Source organism: Xiphophorus couchianus, chromosome 17 (genome assembly GCF_001444195.1).
Source record: "Xiphophorus couchianus chromosome 17, X_couchianus-1.0, whole genome shotgun sequence".
Lineage (NCBI taxonomy): Eukaryota > Metazoa > Chordata > Actinopteri > Cyprinodontiformes > Poeciliidae > Xiphophorus > Xiphophorus couchianus.
In genome coordinates, this window is record NC_040244.1 from 13513709 (window position 1) to 13534701 (window position 20993).

Sequence of the window (20993 nt, forward strand, 5' to 3'; positions counted from 1 at the left end):
GAGAGGCGAAGGGGAGCCTCAAAATAAATAAAGAAAATAAAACACACTCCCCAGCTTTGGCTGTTTACATCGCTTTGGCACGTTTGTGGCTGTATCCATGACAACTGAAGTAAAGATAGTCGGGATGTCTCGCAGTGTGGCTGATCGCTGGACATGAACCAGAGGATGGGCAGCATCCAAACCTGCACTGACACGCGGGCATGAGGCAGGAGAAATCAACGGAGGACAAACCCAGCTTCTGCTTTTAGAGTTTTGTTCATCTTTTCCCCCTTCTAGGAAACTGAACTTGCAACCTTCACCCTTTAAAACTGTTGTGCAGCAACAGATTTGTCACTTAGATCAATATTACCAATCATCACCTGATTATCAGAACATAACAGCCAAATTGCTTTCAGTTTTCACATATTACTTAGGAAATGCATCCAATGACGACAAAATAAAGTGAAATTCAGTACTGATGTTCTTGAACAGCGTACAAAAATAATTCAGTTATAATTCAATACCTGTTTGTTTTCACTGCCATATTTCACAAGTGTACGTCTCTTCGTTATGCAAAGCATTTTGAATGATCTGTTGCATGAACGGTGCAATACAGGCAGATTTTTTATTTAATTGTTCAACTTTCAATCTTTGTGGGCCTTTTTTTTTTTTCTTCTTCTTGCGTCTTTTCATTCCCAGAAGTTGATGTCCGTTTACGAAGAAATAATCCAAAGATACTTAAAAATATTGTCAGCTGGAGCCATGCTAGAGGACACGGGGATAAAATTACAATTAATTGCAAAAAAGATTGTTTTTAATCTTACCGATTAGAATCCACTATAATAAAAGTTTCTCAGGCGACGTGTTTCTACATGACGATGTTGAACTTACCTTAAGTATTGGTAATTGTTCCTCTAGAATTACTAGCTCTACCTTTTATTTAGTTTCAAAATAAGCTATATAGAAAATTACAAAATTTGTAAAAACAAGGGTAATTGATAACCCATAAGACATATTGACATAATATGTCTTATTATGTCAATATGACAATTAAGTCATGACAAAATCGTCATGACATAAGACAGGTTTGCGTTGTCATATCATGAATTCATCTTTACAGTTAGCAATGGATGATGCTAACTCTAGTTAGCATCTTCGCTACCTAAGGTTAGTTAGCAGCTGGCTGTATTTCAGAAATTTACAATAATAATTGTAAAGAAGACAAAAACAGTGACACAAATAAAATAAAGAGATCAACAAGTAAAAGATAAATAGTTTATGCGAGTCTTTCACATAGCATTTACCTTAATTCTATACACAGAATGATATACAGGAGGTCATTTCTTTAACTTTTTTTGTACAGATTGACATAGTGACTTTATTTTTTTTTTTAGCATGCATTTTAGAATGACAACAAAAAGCGCCACAAACACACACTTAAAACCGGAACTTTCCTCACAGTAAAACGTACAAAATGTGAACTCGGGTCAAAAGCGTCGACAGTTTGAACGTACGATGGAGAAGCACACCATCAGACCACCATGACTTCCACCGGTCAGAGCGGTGGGGTCATCAACGGCATGGCACAAAAATACGTGTTCTGGATTCAAAAAAATAAACACCCTTTTTTTTTTTTGTTTGTTTTTCTTGTTGTCCGTTTGTTTTCAAGTCACAACGTCACCCTAGAATTACACAAGAACGGTTCTCCTTTGACAGTTCAAAAGAGTAAAGCAGCGTGTGGTTACTACACAAGGAGGATTGTGTGTACGGGGCGATAACTTCGAACAGCTAGCCTACAACCGCGCAGGTCGCTACCAAACAAACAGCCGGTTTTTGGGGGGCTTCGTTTTATTTCCGTTCCTACTTTAACTGGCTGCTGAAATCACAGTGTGGGTCGGTGCTTTTTTTTTTTGTCTTCCTTTTTTTCCCCCTTCCTTCCCCGTTTTGCTTATTGCAAAGCCGATGTGATTGTGCGGGCACACAGTGTTGCTACAGTGCAGACGCGTACCGCTCTAGAAGTCCCGCTTCGGAACGCGGTGAAATTTCTGCTACACTTTTTGCTCCGTCCTCATAACAGAGTGAGGGGAGGGCAGGTTTAAGGGGCTGGAGGAAACAAAGCTTGGAAGAATCAAGTCATGCAGTTGGTTTTTTTTTTCCCCTTTTTTCTGCAGCGACCAGAAATAATGAGGAGTAATGTTAAGAGTCATTTTGGTTTGCAAAGAGAGAAAAAGATCTGCAGCACTAAATGCACCAGGTAGGTATTGGTGGCTGGGGTTAGTGGGAGAGAGGGTGTGTGGGGGGGAATGGGAGGCTTCTACAATGGTAGCTGCATCGCAGGGAGAGCGCTTGTGCTAACACTAACTGGAAGATTCAGCATCAGGTCCACTCACTGGTCTCCCCTGAACTAGTGTTTCAAACCCAAGCTCTCCACCTGGTAGAGTTTTTGGGGACACATATAGACATACACACTCACGTTTGTGACTTAGCCTACCGAGGCCCTGGCTACGCTACGCCAGATTTATATTATTTTAACTGATCTTTTTACCCCCCCTCTTTAAATCTGTAAAATGACAATAAGAAAAGCTGCTATAGCAATTCGGCACCAGTAGGTGGACATATTGTCAACATTCACTAGATTTAAATTCCAAAGAAGATAATGAGCACGGCTAAAGCAGTGATAGGGAAAATGTTTTCTATTATATTTGAAGCTTAACGAACATAGATTTGTGTTTATACATTTATTTGAACATTTTGGACTGTTGTGTTTCTTCTTCAGGTACTAATCATTTCACTGATACTACTGTTAAAAGTTTTGATCATTTTTAATCAGATAATTTTGTTTTTATATGAAATGGTGCCGTCCAATTTCATTGATCGTGTGTCGATTCACCTGTCCAGACAAGGGAATACAATTACAATTTCCTTTTTTGACTCATTATGTAGGAGAAAATGAGTTTATATCACTCCAATGAAAAATATCTATCAACAAACTATGCTGTATAACCTTTTGTGTCTGATGTAGTATCATAAACTCAAATCTTTTACATAGCAACTGATTTCAGGGAAGAGGAAGCCTGGTTTCATCTTTATGTCCATTTGTTTTTTTTCTCATTTCGGAAAATACTAAACCACAACAAAACTAATCAATCATATAATTGTTTAAGGATGTAAACTATATAAAATAGAGTTTGCTTAAATGTCTGAAATGGATATGGGAAGGAACCAAAAATCAATGCAAGGCAAAGGGGTGAAGTGAGCCGCAGTGGGCTAACATTACCTGAATCCAGTGTGCATGTAAACACCCCAAACAGACTTTACTTTAAAATCTCAAATTATTTCCAATTGAAAATTGGTTGGTTTGCAGAAGGGAAGTGTAAACAAAGAAAGAATAGAAATGCCGGTGTTAGCGTGGGCGGGGCCCGACGTATGTCACCAAATAAGAAGTAAGCATAGATGACTGTGATGTATTTATTCAGCTTAGCACATTATGTCTCTCTACGCTGTATATACCGTAAGTAGAGTATCTGGTACGATTAACACTCCATTTTCAAAAACACAAAGTGCCTCAACGGATACGTCTTAATACACTTATTGCGATGGAAAGGAGATACCACAGCTAGAAAAGGCATCGATGCCGAGTGTCACGACACTACGCAGCTACCATAGCGTCCACCTTGATACCCGACTCGCCATCAAAAGACAGATGTGTGGACAGAGCCACTTGGCCCAGATGTGCTGGAGTTATTGTATTTACAGGAGCAATGTCTATGTCATAAACTTTCTCCTTAAGGACCAGTTTTTTTCCTATCTTTTTTTCAATCGCCCCCCCTCCGATTCCGAAACAAGAAAATAAAATAATAATGACAACGTGAGAGGGCTTAACATATCAAAGTCCTCCCAGAATTTTTTTGTTGCTGTTGTTGTTTTACCAATAAGTCTCTTCCTTGTTGGCAGAACAGCAAGTGGGTTGCTGTCAGTCATTAGCTTCTTTGCAGGGTCCTCCGTGTTGTCCGGTAGCAGTGGCCTCGTGGTTCCCACTGGTGGGTTCAGAGGGCGGTCTCCCACTGCAATAGGTCGCCACTACTGATGACAGTCTTATCCCACTGGCATTCAAACAGGAATGAATGGTTTCAGTGAAACACGGACACATCTTTCAAAAACATCACACATCTCACAAAGGACCAGATCGGTCACGCGCTCAAAATGCAACGTGAGATTCTACGAACTGCGTGATGCATTTCAGTGACTTAAGTGGAGGGAAGGGAGATAAATAAAGAGTTTGCAGTGAAGTCAAGAGGAAAAAAAAAATCTTTTTAACCAAGTTTTTTTTTTCTTCTTGCCAAGCTGTGTGTAAGATGCATCTTGCTGTGAGCCAGTTGCCAGGCAACCATGCGCTTGTGGTAAAGACGCACTGTGAGGATGGGTTTCACATAGTGCAGGTTTTATCTGTCTGGTGTAAGAGTTGCTTCAAAGAAAAAAAAAAAACAACAACAACTCACTTTTTAGTGAGTATTTCCTAAAGCAAACTGGTAACATGTAGGTATGGGCTGGTAACAGTTAGCGCTGTCAAGACATAGAAAGGTTCCTAACAGGCCATTTTGAATCAAAATGCTAAAAGTGTTCATATAATTTCCAGCTATTGTTTCAAATTTGCCTCTGAGTGTTGCTGGAGCCAAAGTGCCAGTTGATGAATTTTCTCTACAGACCAGGAATCATATTGAAAACGCTTGACTGCCACCTAGCGGTCAGAACAGGAACAACGTCTTGTGATTTTTGAAGTATTAGAAATTCGCAACAATGTTTCTGCAACAGCAGAAAAAGAAAGAAAAAAAAAAAGAAATTACATGGAACATTTGTTCGGTTACATTTACGCCTGATGCATGTGCTGTGTATGTTTTGGATTTTTTTCCCCACACAGTTGTAAAAAAAAATCAGAGTAAATGGTTGAATTTCTACAAGGAGTTAGGTTCTGGCTATCAGATACTTTTAGAAGTCAACTACTCTGTCGAATAATTACTAAATTTAGGGGATTAAAGGTATTCCCAACCTATTATAGTTGAGTCCTCCCATAACTTGTTTATTCTCAGGGAGTGGTGGAGTTTAATAAATTATGGAGGAAGTTTCAGAAGGTTGTTGAGAGCCTGTGCGCAAGCGGCTAACAAACTTTCATTTGTACTGCGTAATATAACATTAATATAACATAACATTTTAAGAATGTCTAACTACTGGATTTAGCTTTTTCATCGCGACTGGAGGCGGTAAAATTGGTTTCAAGAATCAGAAATGCATCCATCTGCTTAAGTTATTGTTGATGCTGTGATGCTATGCTAAGCTAATTAATTTTGTTATTCTTATCAAACTGATGGTGTTTTGGGTCTTTCTCCCAGAATTTCCTCTCGTTATTTTCCAACTTTCTCAATCACACCAAACATTGCGCGACCACATAAACTGTCCCCTTTGAAAACATGGCTGACGTCGTCCGAAGGTTGTTTTTTGTTGTTGCCTCGAGTCATTTAACTCCTTGACCTGGAAAGTAAAGCTGGCCCTCCCCGACATGTTGCTGAGCACTGTTCGTCAGCTAGCTTACACTTTACAATGTTAAAGTGTAAGGACAAATGTTCCAGTTATTAAAAATTAAAGACAGTAATGAAACAGATGTTTCTTAACTTTATATTGCTTATTGAAATCTAAAGTAAGTGGATATTGTTGGTGGATTTTTAAACAATCCTGACCTTAAAATCCAATATGGTTGCTGTTTTGTTTAGAGTTAGCAATAGCTCCAGCAATAAATGGCTTATTATTTACTTCAGCTTTGAGTTTGTGTTAGTAATTGTTCCATCTATGATTGTGGCTCTTATTTTGAAGTGGGAAAGGAAGTAGTTGTTGAGTTGACAGAGCTAACAGGCTTGAAGAAGCTTTGAATCTCTTACCAACCTATACCTAGAAACATTTGAACCTGAGTTTGCTTGTTTCGTTAATATATGCTTGCAATCTTAACAGTTTAATAATAATAATGCACTGGAGAAAAATGCTGCATGTGACTTTATGAAGCCTTGTGCTTGTCTCTATAATAAAACACCAGCATATTCCGATCACTACAATGAATCCCGCTTTAGTAAAGAGACAAGATGACAAACCAAATACGTGTTCTGCACTGAAAGCTGATGCCAGGGGTCCCGTCAGAGTGTTACCTTTCTGCCATGGTGGTTCCATCTCCCAAAGCCATTAAGATAGAACGCTGCTCTCTGCTTGTGTGAAACCAGTAAAGACCACCTCTTTGCAGTTATCTGCCAGTAAACAACCAGAAACACAGCAAGTTTGGTGGCACTCAGTGGAATCAAAAAAAAAAAAAAAAAAAAAAAAGAAGAAAAAAAACACAATCCCTACACCATAAAACTAAAACAAAGACACATCTTTATGTATGTATGCATATAAATCCTCAAGCTTTTCTCCTCCTTCGAACTGTTTGCCAAACCAGATCGTTGCACAAACATGAGCAGGCTCTGCTGTCGGTGCTTGTGCGAGATGAAACTTGCACTCTCGCACCGTTTCGTTCCGCTTCAAACCCCAAAAATAACACCAAACCATAAAGCAAAGTGACAGTCGTGTGTGGTTGAAATGTTGTGACATCTCTTTATCTTTTTGTCCCTGGAAGCACGTCTCGGTTGATGATATCTAAATATGGCAACATCTAATATCCCTGATTAGTCAATATGGATCACATGGTGGATGGCGGCTACTTCAGTCAGGGTTCCTTTATTGCAAGTCTCAAATGGCAGCGTCGAACTAAAGGGAACTCCAAGTGACAAAGTGGAATAATCGTGTTACTGAAGGATGTTAGCGCACGCTCCTTCCTTGCTTGCTGAGATTTGCCAGCCTGGCAGCGTTAAGTCTCAGCTGCGATGTAGGCAATATGCGAGTTCAGACACGAATCCGAAGGAAGGGAGGGCGGGCGTTCTTTTTAGGCTGGAGGCCTCACAGGATGGATGGGATAGGGGAGCGGGAGCGGCGCAGCGGGCAGGGGGATCCGTACGGCGAGGTCACGGGAGACAACCGCAGGGTGTTACCGGCCATGCCAGCAATGTTGTTTAAGCTCCGGGATTTCTCATAGCCTTCAGATGAGGGAGGGGCGGCAAAACGGCGGTGGTGGAAGCGGCGGTGGTGGTGGTGGTGGAGGTTGTGCAGGACATGAACACACACAGGCAGGCAGGCAGGCAGGCAGGCAGGCAGGCAACGATCCGAATCCAAGCCGGCCGATTGAACCGAGACAAGACAGGAGACAGGAGTGAGACAGAGCAACAGCAGCAGTCTGCATGTTGAGAGCATGCACAGGGCATCTCCTGACAGAGCTCCGGTGTTCACTACAACAGCTGCTGTGGAGCAACAAATAACCAACGCAATGGAAGAGAATTTAGCTTTCTAGCTAGATAGACAGCTGCCTCAGAATTGACTGATAACTAGCTAGAAAGCTATCTATCTATCTAGCTGATAGCTATCTAACTAGCTAACTAGATAGTTAGCTAGATAGCTAGCTAGTCTAATTGGCTAGACTAAATAGTTAGTCTACCTAACTATCTAGTTAGCTTTCTAGATAGTAAAAAAGCTAACTATCTAGCTTTGTAGGTAGATAACTATCTACATAGATAGTTATCTATGTAGATAGTTATCTACATAGATAACTATCCACATAGATAACTATGTAGATAGATAGTAGATAACTATCTATGTAGATAGATAACTATCTACATAGATATCTATCTATCTACATAGATAGATAGTTATCTATCTATGTAGATAACTATCTATCTACATAGATAGTTATCTAGCTAGGTAGACACACTACAATAGGTCAAACCTATTGTAGGTTTGACCTATTGTCCTACTTCCTAGGTAGATAGTTATCTACCTAGGTAGTTATCTAGCTAGATAACTACGTTTGACCTATTGTAGTGCCCTAGTAATTTATGCTAAATGAGCCTAAATTGATAGGCCAACTACTTCTACGAAGGTTCACAACTTTTCCATGGTTACACATTAATTTTACATTTGCAGATCTATAGATTACCGTCTGTTCTTTAGCTTCTTTAGATTGTAGGATGTTGAGTTGCTTGTTGAGATGATTTAGCTTACTTCATGTTGCAAAAATGGTTCTGTTTCATTCATTTATTAACATAACAGTTGCAGATTGGATTGAGATCTGACTTCATCTGCATCGCATTTGAATTTGCCTTAACTTCCTATTAGGTTAGGATCAATGAGTCAAATGGATAAGAAAACGTGATCAGTAAAATAAACCTCCATATTTATTTTGTTTTTGGAAAATCTCTACTTCCAAGTCCATTAAAAAATTCTTCTTTTTTAGTTCATGTAAACTTCACAGCAGCTGTGTTTGAGAAATTATCAGGCAATAAAAAAAGAAATCAGTTTACAGAGTCAATGAAAAAGGAAATAAATGATGCAGATGCAGTTTTTCTTAAACAGAAGCAGCAGCAGTTATTGTTAGGAGGTTGTTGTTTTTTTTCGGCATAAAAAAACCAGATTGAACACAACATTATGTTACAAGTTTTCACACCCTTTAAAGTTTTTCACAACATGTCATTTTACCAGCACATTCTTTGAATGTATTTTTGTGCAATTTTGTGTGATAAGCAGATAAATATGAAGTGGAAAGAAAATTAAATAAGGTTTTCTTTTCTTTTTTTTTGTATAATTAAAAAAAAAAAAACTAAATGCATCCAGCCATTTTGCCCAGCTGAAATGTTACCATGGGGCATTAAAGAATCGCTCAAATATACATGAAAGAATATTTGGTAACACTCCAGGTATGTTTTTGATGAGGGAACAACATTATAACATAATGGAAAGTCGACTTTACATAACATAACATAACATAACCCCTTTATAAAAAATCCCTGTGAAATACAGTGAAGTGAAAAAGTTCAAGGAGTACGAAGACTTTTGAAAGCCACTGCAAATTGTATTCATTGCATGTTAACATCTTCACATACAGACATTTTAAATCAGGCACAAACCGTAATATTAATACTACTACTAGTAATAATAATAATAACAATAACGGAAGGTTTTATTAAATATCAAAGTATATGCATGAATGGAAGTGGCACATACTGATGATAATGATTTTCCATCTGTATGGATTCACACTTTAAAAACAGGTTAAACTTGAAATCTGCATTCAGTGCAAAGTAAACAAGCAGGTGAAAGCAGGTGGGTAGTTAACGCAGCGGACCAATCGGCTGGCACCGGTTCTCAGGGGGAGCAACTAAGGGAAATGTCGCGTCAGCAGCTGCGTTTCCGTTACAAATGTGCGCAAAACTTTGTCAATGTTTGGCTAGTGTCAAAAAACATAATTTCGCAATTGCAGTGTTTAAATTAAATAAGAAATCCAACTAAAATCCATTTGGCACTTGTTGCCAAAATGACGGAAATCAGGTCGACATCTCAGTTATAAACAAAAAATATGCACCAGATGTTTAGATCCATATTTTTCATTCACTGTCTGAAGGTAAAGTTAATTAACCGATTATTTTTAGTTACTAAATTAAAAATCGGAGAAATTTTTTATTTTCGTTCCTCATTTTCAGGAAAAAAATGTTTCCCCAACATTTTAGGCGTCCTTCCTCAAACTTTCCACAACAGTTTCCTATAATTTTGGGTTATAATTAAATAACAATAAAACTGGTGGAAGTGAATCTCTCCTCCACACCTTTTCAACTTTGCCCACAAATTCTCAATGGGACAAAGATCAAAACAAGAGAAAAGCTGCTTCTGTTTTGATGGCGCTTGCAACCAAATAGTTCAATTTCTGTTTCATAAGACGACCAGACCGGTGTTAAAATTTGAGCGTTTTTTTTCTCTGAGTGGATTTTCAAATTGTAATTTGACTTTTTATGCCTAGTTATTACTAGTAAGTACTAGAGAGAAAATTTCTTCATGTTATTGCTACGTACAGGTTAAAGTTTGAGCATTGTTTGATATTTATTTGCCTTATCAGGCAATAAAAAAAATCTCTTCTCTTCAGCAATATTAATGTGTGACAAAGGGCTATGATGTCCCTAATTGGAGTTAAAATTTTAATATTGTTCAGAAAAAATATAAATGTGTCTGTCAACATGTATTTCTATAGCTTAGAGCATCAGATTTGCTTGTAAGATGTATCAGTACCTTTAAAAAAAATAAAATAAAATTTTTAAAATAGCCTGTAGCTCAGAAATTTTCATTATCCGATGCCATATAGCACAAAAATATAAATAACTGAAGCAAACAAGTCTATTGGCGCGCTGACTGCAGGTGACTGTATCATCGCCTTGGAGACAGATGATACTTGGCAATTTATCTGGCTGCTGTAAATAGGCGATGAATGTGGCAACGGCCCAAAAGGAAAATTTATCAAAATTTATTCAAATGTTTCCAAGCAACGAGGAAACATGAATAAATTTTGCGTGTGCAGAAAGCAGCAGCTCTGACTCAGCTGTGCAGCAGAAGCGTCGGATCCTTGGAACGGCCAAAAAACACCGAGATGTTTTTATCGCTGTTTACAGCAGAGAAACAAGTTACGTTACCTGAGCTGACTAGTGTTGAACAAACAGCCTTCCCCCCTCCAGGGATGTTGGCGTACCTGTCGCTAAGGACACGGATCAGCTGATGAGAACTCTGACTGAGCTCTGTCTTTTTAAGGCTCTTTTCTGTATTTCTTCCCTCTCTATATTTAATGCTGCTGTTTAAATACACTCCACACACACACACAAAAAAAAATCCAGCAAAGTGCGAAGTCAAGCAACAAAAAGGAATGCTCTGATTTGGAATTATTTTGGTACAAACAGATGGTAAATGGGTCTGTAGATCTTAGAACAAGTCATTTATTGTCATTTAATGGATATTAAGGAGTTTATTAGTGAAGCCTGGAAAATATTTGCCAAGTGCATGAATAGTACTTGAGTAAACAAGCAGGTGGGTAGTTAATGCAGAGGACCAATTGGCTGGCACCGGTTCTCAGGAGGAGCAACTAAGGGAAACGTCGCGTCAGCGTTTCCGTTACAAATGTCTGCAAAACTTTGTCAATGTAAATATGGGTCTCATTGTTGGTGTACATGAGGCTAATATGTTTAGCAATGGCATAATACAAATATTTAGCGAGCTGGCTAAATGTGATACCTAGAACATTTTTAACAAACCCTAGGCGAGGTCAGCAAAACGAAAATGTTAGATGGTGAAGGATTGGATCATAATCATGAGTTACTAGTTGTGTTTCCATCCATCCATTTTCTTACACCCTTGTCCCTAATGGGGTCGGGAGGTGCTGGTGTCTATCTCCAGCTAACGGGCGAGAGGCGGGGGTCACCCTGGACAGGTCGCCTTGTTGTGTTTCCATTTACTATATTATTTCCTACATCAAAATAGATGTATTTCTCAAAGCTGCCGTCTTAGAACTATTTTTTCCCCTCATTACACGAGTCACATGATCAACGGTTGGGTGTTACTACTGGCAAAAACAACAAAGAAGACAACAGGAAGTAGGAGAATGACGATGGCTCGTATTTGATTTTTTCAGTGAGCAGCTGACGCCATGAGAGCTCTCGCAGCATCGCACGGTTGATAAAGAGTTATGTGTCATTTGAATGTGTTGAAACCACAGTGCTTCTGTAAAATGCCGCAATTTCCCCAAAACACCGCATACGTAGTATAAGAGGTTTGTCTCTCCAACGCATGGATACGACGTAGACATCTCCTCTGATGGCTGACAGACGATGAGCGCTAGCGCCATGGCTGAATTATGAATATATCTAATGTTAACATTCGTCGCTGCCATGATTATTATATATTTTTTTACCCCTCCAGGGGGTCTTTTTGTGGGCTCTAGTGTCCCTTATATGACAGTAGGCTGACAGGAAACGGGGAAGGAGAGGGGGAAGACATGCGGCAAATGTCGTCGGGTCCGGGAGTCGAACCCGCGACGGCCGTGTCGAGGACTGAAGGCCTCCAAATATGGGTGGCGCTAACCGCTACGCCACCACGGCACGCCCACTGCCATGATTTTTAATGACTTTTCGCGTGAACAAATTTTTTCACTATTTTATAAAAAAATTATTTTCTTTTTTTAATGGAAACACTGCGATTGCAAAATTGTTTTTCAACATTAGCAGAACATAGACAAGGATTTGCACACTTTTGTAATGGAAACACATCTAAAGTGACTAAACACGCAGGAGGAGATGATTGTAAGCAGGTGTGTTCAATCAGGCTGGCTGGGGCCGTCATCAAATCTCTTTCACACCCACCTCTGTTCTGAATTTGTACCAAATTACATCCAAGTCAGACTATTTCTCACACCGTGGGTTCTCAACTTGGTGCTTAACTTGTTGAAAGTAATAAAAACATGTACTTCAAGTATGTTTGTTTTGATTCAAATATATAAGAAAGCACTTACACGTGCAGTTACCTGGTTTTCTCATCCCTCCGTCGGCGGGGCACGTGTAGTCACTGGCGGCGAGGAGGAAGCACGTGCCCCCACTTCGCCGGTCGTGTTCCCGGGTACTGGACCGTCGCATGGGGACCGTCTCCTCCGGAGACATGCTCAGGTCGCTGCCAGCGCTGCAGTCTGCCGACAGAACTGTGGGAGGAGGAACCAACAGACACAGTTCTCCAGTCGTTCTTCTTATCCGTTACAGTAAATGTAAAAAAAAGTTTCCGGAAAGCGCTGTAAAGAAAGTGTTTGGTCCTGGTTTTGTTACAACTACCATTTAATTAATCTAGGCTGAAGGGTTTCAAGCATGAACCGCCGCATAGCACAACAGCTCAATTACTTTTGACAAAGTTGAAAAATGCAGATGTGTTTTTTCTTTAGTTGTCAATTATTTGGGACTTTCCAAAGATCACCATTGTTGCCCAGTGGGTCTCTTATTGTTGAGTCATGAGCATTGATTGATTTAACTGAGGCAAGAGGGGCATGAAGGGCTTTAGATTTCATCTCTGGCTCTTTCACTGGTTTCCTAAAGCCTTTGAAATGACTTCAAAGCTCTTTCCAGTCCAATAGATTTCACTAGATGCATTTCCATCGACCATATAATTGCTCCATTTGACGTTTCAAAAATAAATTTCCTTAATGGAAACGCTGCAATAAAAAAAAAAAAAACCTCGTTTGTAGATTAAAAAAAAGTGTGGGTTTTTTTGGCCGTATCAAAATTGGCTTATCTCTCCAAACTGTGATGGAATCACTTGTTTCTCATGATCAACAACCAGATATCACTACTGGCACACGCCACGAAGAAGAAGACGACAGGAAGTGGTTGGAGGATGATGACGCGGCATGTTTCTTTTAAAATGACGTATAGTTGGATCGAACTTATTCAAGTGTGACCTTGCGTTTGTTTTGAATGGAAACATTGTGATTTTTATTTTAAACATTTAGGTGTGAGAAAAATGCAAAAGGGGACCAAACACTTTTTTCACAGAAGTTCAGTTTGCACTTTTCTTTGTCATTTAGTCAGAAATGAGCCTAAGGGCACCAAAGTGATCAATTTTTTTTGCCAAAGGAGACTCAAAACATGACGGAGCAAAGAAATACCACAAAAACCTTGTAACCTGAATACAACCACTTGGTTACATTTCATTCTCCGCCACTGTACGGCTTAGTAGGAGGCTTTGGAAAGAATGCTGTGTTGGCTACAGTTTCTTTTCGTCCATTTTTTTGACTATGTTTGTTGTTATGGAGAAGACAACTGAAACAGGTTGTAGCTGAGTGAGTAGCAATTATGAGAGAAACATCAAAATCCCTCCCATTTTCACACTAAACGAGTGCAGCAAATGTCTTACATCACAACGCAGCAAGAGCTTGTTCAGCGGGGTTCAAAGTGCGGCAAAGGGGCCATTTGTGGCCCTTGAAATAATTTCTTTTTCAGCCCCTGGCTACAAGTCAAGAATGGTAAAACAAATGGTTGGCCCAAAAAATGTGGAAATTGTCTGTTTTTCTTTTAATAATGCAACAGTTCAAAGCCCTTTTTATGTTTTGGATCTTTAATTATATACAGTTTCCATTAAAAATGTGTTTATTGTTTGGCAGCTATTGTTGGGATATTGAGCAAAATGGCTACCTTTAAAAGTAAAGCTAAAACCAGATGTATACACAGAAAAGTCATTGTTCTCCTGTTTAAATTTTTTTTTTTTACTAATTTAAAACACGACTGTGTGTTTCAGCTATCGTTATATTCATGTGACAGAGGTCAAGTTAATATTATTTCCTATAAAATTTGTATTTTATTGAACAAAGACATTTTATTCTGGCTATTGGTATGTTTTCCATAATGTAAAAAAAGATTTTAAAATAGTGGCGTTTCCCTTTGTTTTACCTGTTTTGCTCACTTTAACTGTCATACTATCCAAAATAGCTTAAAAAAATCCCAAAACGATAAAGCCAGCTTAAATGTTTTTGATGGATACCTAAATTATGCATCCATTTAAACAATCCTAATTCAGAAAACAACTTGGTAACTTCAATATCCTATAAGCAGCAGAAATCACTGCTCTATTCAAATGTAAGGTTCTGAGATCTAATGACCAGTAAAAAGTCCAGTGGACACGCTTACCCTTGGGGATTTCCTCAGTGGAATTTAAATAAACCTAGTACACAAAGGTCAGCACTAATTTCCATCACTATCAGATGTGTCAGAGTAAATTGCCGACATGAACCTGGAGGCAGAAAAAAAAGCAGTGACCCACAGTCTGAACAGCAAAGGATCAGTCCCTAGTGGAGGAAAAGCGTTTCCCCTGAATTCTGATCAGCCTGAGCTTTTTTTTCCTTTTTTTTTAACCATCTTTTGCATTGCCTTCTTTGTCACCATAGCAACTGCTGTTGAAAAAAAAATGCTGTGAAAATAATTTGATGGCTTGTTTGGACCAAAAGGCAAAGAAGTATATGCAGTTTGCTCCTAAAGTATTTATACACCCTTGACTTTTCCACATTTCATCCCTTTACAGCCACAGAAATTCATGTGTTTTATTGGTGCTTAATTATTTAGTAGAGAAAAAGTGTACATATTCAAATCCTTTCGCAAATAAAAATATAAAAAATGTATTGTGGATTTGTAATTAGGCCGTTTTACTTTGACATTCCAAAATAAAATCCAGTGCAGCCAGGTGCATTTGTAAGACCTCCGTATAGTAAACATCTGAGTTCACCTGAATTCAACTTAATGTCAGTGAACGCCTCACAGGCTCATTAGAGAACATTAGTGAACAAACAGAATCACGAAGAGCGAGGAAAACAGCAGACGGGACACGGTGTTTAAAATTAGACTATAAATCAGGGTAAGGTTATAAAAAAAAACATCCAAAGTTAAACAATCCCAAGAAAAGTATAATCCATCATCCCGAAAAGAAAAGAGCATGTAACAAATATAAACCTACCAAGACAGGACAGCAGTTATGACACACTCCCATGGTAACTGTAAAAGCTGTAGCCATTGTTGAAAGAAAGCCACGCTCTTGACCTCAAGTTGTACAGAAACAGATATGTCATTGTAAACACAATTTAAAACCATTCATCTAATTCACTTCCCAATGCAATGTAGCATGATTCCAATAAAATATGTTGACGTCTGAGTTGAATCGGGAGAAGATGTGGAAAAGGTCAATGCGGTGTAAGAAAAGAAAGAACCTGCTAAATGTTTACAGCTTTCTAACTGAGGAAGGCATTCGGTTAAATTCAGGAATGATTTTGCCTCTGAGGAAAAGTAGTTGGTTCTCAATTTCGAGTTTGTCAGCTCAACCCTAGCCTCCTCTGGCATGTACCCATTGGGCAAGACATCAAACTAAAGAGAGTCACTGATCTGCATGTTTGCGTTTGCAGAGATGGTGCTGTAGTGTGAACCAGACTGAGATGTTAAGATAACTAGAATGGTGTTAGTCATTTTGAACAATGTTTTATTGAGGTCTTACCTGAACGGTTGCGTTCTAGTAATCTACCCCCTTTGACGTGGCACAATTCACCTTGAGTGCTGTTGCAGGTCAAGTTGAGGTCCCCTTTACAGTATATCGGAGAACTTCCCTGCACTGCCTGAGGGATGTGTTTCTTCCTTTTCTTGGGCAGCTTCTGCTTAGCCATGGCCAAAGAGTAGTACATTCCAAAATTATTGACAATAACGGGCACAGGCATGGCTATCGTCAGCACACCTGCTAAAGCGCACAACGCTCCTACCACCATGCCTGACCAGGTCTCCGGATACATATCTCCATAGCCCAAAGTAGTCATGGTCACCACGGCCCACCAGAAGCCGATGGGAATGTTCTTGAACTTGGTGTGGTCAGTGGCCGTGGGGTCATTGGGCTTGGCACCGATCCTTTCGGCGTAATATATCATGGTGGCAAAAATCAAAACTCCCAACGCCAGGAAGATGATTAGCAGCAGAAATTCATTGGTGCTGGCCCGCAATGTATGGCCCAGCACCCTAAGCCCTACAAAATGACGCGTTAGCTTGAAGATGCGCAGAATCCGGACGAAACGCACCACCCTGAGAAAACCTAAGACGTCCTTGGCGGCCTTCGAAGAGAGGCCGCTCAGCCCTACCTCCAGGTAGAAGGGCAGAATGGCCACAAAGTCGATGATGTTGAGAACGCTCTTAACAAACTCCAGCTTGACGGGGCAGAAGGTGACGCGCACAAGAAACTCGATGGTGAACCAGAAAACGCAAACTCCCTCCACGTATGTGAGCGCGGGATCGGTCTCAATCTCGTACTGCGGCGCCGGGTCCGGCTCGCTGCTGTTCCGCGCGTCGGTCTTGTTGATGATTTTGTTGAAAGCCTCATGGGTCTCCAAGCAGAAGGTGGTGATGGAGACCAGGATGAAGAACAAAGACGCGAAGGCAATGAACTAAAAGAGAAAAAAGCAAAAGAGAAGAAACACATCAATCAAGGTTAAGGTTATTTCAACGTAACAGGAAGTGATTAATAAGCTGTTTTCTAAGAGATTTATACATGATTTTGTGTTATAAGTAGTACTCAGATTTAACTGGGGGCTAGAGTGTTCTGTAGCTATGAACTTAAAAACACTGCTTTGTCATCTTTGTGAAAAACAGAAATTTTAATGTAGATATCAAAATGTGTCCATTGCTGCTGGTACGTAAGACAATCGGGAAGCGTAAAAAAGCAACACAAAAGATAGAACTGGTGGAAGCAGAAGCAAATAACAACCAAAAAGTTAATTTAAAAAGTTGTTTCTGTTGTTATAAATGCTTTATTAATGGCAAACAAGCTGGTAGAAAGCAGTAATACAAGCTGGCTTCCAACAGCAACCCAACTGTTGGAACCAAAGGTTTAAAGGTTTTACAGTTTAGACTACGTACTGCCATAAATTGGCAATATGTACAGTTCAGTGGCCTGATAACCACATAAATACATAAAGAATGCATGTATTACTTTAAACACCAATGTTTTAAAGTAATACAAATAATAAATATTGTTGTTTAAACCCTCCACACTATCGGTACCACATAAAGAAGAGAACCCGACTCATCTGAAAAGTTTTAAAAAGAGAAATCAAAGTTTAACATCAAGCAGATTCTTTTCTTCACAGTAACCTGGCTGTCTGTCGCAGAATCGCAGCAGTACTCCGAGAATCTCAGGCAGACATTGCAAACATTTACAGGCGTTCTCCAAGAGCCAGAATAGCAGACTTCCACGCACAGCCCAGTGTGCTCCTTCTACACTTTCCTCCCACACCCCATCCGTAGTTGTGCTCTGCTGCCTACTGAGCGCCCAAGAAGAAGTCGTTTCACACTCTTACTCTCATGCTTGGTTTTTTGGATCGCATGACTCACGCACTCTCAAAATATCATTGCCACTATTTGGGTCACCGTTATCTTGAACTGTGCGCAGTTCAAGATAACGGTTCCTGAACATATTGATTGTATCTTTACAATTATACATGCATCTTTTCAGGTGTGTATTCCGTGCGCTGCACTTTTAAGTTTTCACACACATTTCAGCTGATTCTACTAATAAGGAGTTTTTTGATATTCTGTTCCAGGTAGACTAATGGTCATAAAAATTATTGCTACAAATGATAATATTGCTGATTTGAGACAATTTTCAACTAATATATTGATAATATAGCATAGTAATGCAAGGTTGCCCTCTGAAAGACTAATAAACTTTAATTCTGTACAGAACACCAAGCACTGGAACTAAAAAAAAAAAAAAAATAAAGGGAGAGGAAAAACTCATTTTTGTCATGTCAGTTGATGAAAACTGTCGTATTAAAGGTCGTATTTTTTTTTTTTTTTAGAAGAAGAAGAACACAGCAGAGAGAGAGAAAGTTGTGGAAAAGTTTAAAGCAGGGTTAGCTAAAACTAGCTTAAAATAAGCTAACCTAACCAGCTTAATTATGTTAAGCTACTTAACTAGCTAGGCTAATCTAAGCTAGGTTTGGTTAAGTACCAAACTTTGCCAAAGCAACTTAAACTAAGCTAACCCTTAGTTTAAGATAACTAAAAACTAGCTTAAACTAAGGATTTAAGCTAGTTTTAGCTGGGATGTCTTGAAAGACTGTTGAAGTTAAATAAAAAGGAAGACTAGATGAAGAGATTAAGGTTTGCCTTTTTAAGGTTAAGAACATCATTGTTCAAAAAAAACCAGAGATCCAAAGGGTGATGCTTTTATTTTCCACACCATTACCATTTTTCACAAGTGGAAAATGAACAAACTGCTGAGTTTGTATTTCTTGAAAGGGAGAAGAAAAAAAAAAAAGCAGGGGTCATAGTTCCTGGAGAGCCACTGAAAGGCCTTTAAGGCAGTGAGACTCTAAACATCTCTATGTCTTTTAGTGCCACTATCTTTATACCAGAATACAGAACAGCAGCTCTTGCAACCGTCTCGTAAACCTTCCTTTTTCATTCTCCCTGTGGAAATGACATTAAAACATTTCCTCTTAAGGAATCCTGGGGTTTACAAGGACATTTTAAACATAAGCAACAGCGTAAACCAGACAGGGATGACATCTTTTGGTCTCCAAGGGCAACAAGTAAGGCTTTATACGTCGCTGCTTTTAGTGTGAATGGAAATGTTTGTTTCTGCTCCCTTGCATAGAGTCTTTTTTTATGTCAACAACTAAAGATGCTCTATCAGACTCAACACTTTTAACCACATTCATGATACTGGAGAAAAAAACTAAAGATAGCACAACCCTTTGCTTTCAAAAATACTAAATGTAACCCAACCTGGAGAAAAATCTAATAAATCAAGTACTTTAACCGCCTCATTTCATGATCTGTGTGCTTTCCCTTCAGTTTTGACTTGACGACTTAGTCGGGAATTGAATCACCACCACCTCAAACGCTGATGGGATGCGATCGCTGTCACAGTCTTTAAGCACAGACGCCGTCGTTGTAATTGCTTCATCTTCCGCTGGACGTCTCTGTCAGACGCAGGGACTCTCCCAGACCTCGGCCGGAGGGAAATGCCACATCAAGCTGCTTCAGCGGCAGGGTGTTGACACCGCCAGGCGGGGCGAGTAAAGAGCTATTTGCGAGTAACAAACCGATCTCGTCACGTCAAAGGAGTGGTCAGAAATTACTGTAAAATTCCGGGTTACGGAAAACGAATGCGTCCGCTTACATTGGATGGGTGGAAACTCTCAGTTGGATTAATGTCAAACTTTGACGAGGCCATTCTGAAAGATAAATATGCATACATTTAAACCATTCTTTTGGGTAGCTGTCTGTTTTAGAGTCATTTCGGTGAACCTCCACCCGAATTTGTTGCACAAAAGCTTCCTCTCACCATGTTTCACAGTTTCCTGTACATGTAGCTAAATGTCCGTCTCGTTCAACTGGAGCAACTTTCTACCATGTGTTTTCCTCTACATGTCTAAATGCATCTTTCCTTCTTCAAAAGTAGATTTCTTCTTGCAGTTAATCCATAAAAGATCACACAGCTTGTGAAATGTGCAAGCAGAAGTTTTTTTGTCTGAATTGTACAGCAGAGTGAAACTTCTTCTGTTCTTCAGCACCCAAAAGCAATAAGTTGGTTACAGACAATCGATGGATATTCTTCTCCACCTCTTTTCATAGCATATTTAATTAATGTTTTAGTACCGTTGTAGAGACAAATTTCAGCCGATGAAGAGCTCCCAGTGAACTAATTTTAGAAAAAAAAACAGTTAATTGTTTTTGTTTTCTACGGAAGAGGATTGGGGCCTCAGAATTCTGAGAAAAAGTCTGAATTATTATTTTTTTTTCTATTCCATACTTTTCACAGTTTCTGACCTGACAGAAAAAGAAAATCTCTCTTTTAAATAGGTATTTCATGGATTCCAGCGTACAACCTTTGTTTGTTTTTTTTCCAGCCCCCAGATTCTAAAATAGGATCCAGTGTCACGGTTCACATTTTACGCAGTATGATGGAAACACATCAGATGTGCCCACTTTGGCTGGCATCCACTGCACAAATAAACACACAAATATGCAACCTCCATGCCTCTCTCCGCCCACGCGGCGACCAATTAGGACATCCGCTGGCCTCGGCCCCTTGGGACCGCCACCGTCTGTTTGACACCGAGAACGGAAGGTTGTGGTCTGTTTGCGGCCGGAGAAAACAAGCCGCCGTCATGCTAGCTTGGTCCTCTGCTGTGACGACAGCAAGCCAAGGAGACCTTGAAGATACCGACAAACTCTAGAAAGATCTAATGCAGAAGGATGCTATGGTGAACTTGACCCAGCATAGTGGGGTTTTTCCCCCCCACTCTTGAAAATGACTTAAAGTGCAGTGAAAATGACTGTGTTGCCAGCTAAATCTAGGATGTGGGACATGATTACAGCAGAGAGCAGCTGAAACACAAGTCATTAAGAAAAATAACCTTCAAAACAGGGCGCTATGTTTATGACACATAACAGGTTTTTCTGTAAATTATCAGTTAGCCACCTGAGGGAAGTTGGCCCCTCAAACCTTCAAATCTAAAGAAACTGGCCTCAAATGTTTGTGCTGGTATCATTTTAAAGATAATA

The 20993-nt window shown here is 39.5% G+C and overlaps 1 protein-coding gene and 1 long non-coding RNA gene across 8 annotated transcripts in view; one reads left to right on the forward strand and one right to left on the reverse strand.

Moving 5' to 3' along the window:
- Window positions 1-1240: 1240 nt before the first annotated feature.
- Window positions 1241-20993, reverse strand: part of kcnc2 (potassium voltage-gated channel, Shaw-related subfamily, member 2) — a 63044-nt gene continuing 43291 nt past the window's right edge. The window contains exons 2-6 of one of the 7 annotated variants that reach the window (XR_003598841.1): window positions 15934-16864; window positions 12428-12610; window positions 10563-10624; window positions 6171-6266; window positions 1241-4082 (exon numbers count right to left, since the gene is read on the reverse strand). Coding sequence is in view for 6 of the 7 variants with exons in the window: in XM_028043448.1 (XP_027899249.1) it covers window positions 6955-7091; window positions 12428-12610; window positions 15934-16864 (1251 nt within the window). In the remaining variant the exon portion in view is untranslated. Of the gene's footprint in view, window positions 7092-10562; window positions 10625-12427; window positions 12611-15933; window positions 16865-20993 lie in introns of all 7 variants that reach the window. The other 6 variants (XM_028043453.1, XM_028043451.1, XM_028043450.1 and 3 more) reach the window with 6 other exon arrangements.
- Window positions 7098-10187, forward strand: LOC114160722 (uncharacterized). The gene is made up of 2 exons (XR_003598842.1): window positions 7098-7335; window positions 7583-10187. It is a non-coding gene; the product is annotated as an uncharacterized LOC114160722 (long non-coding RNA).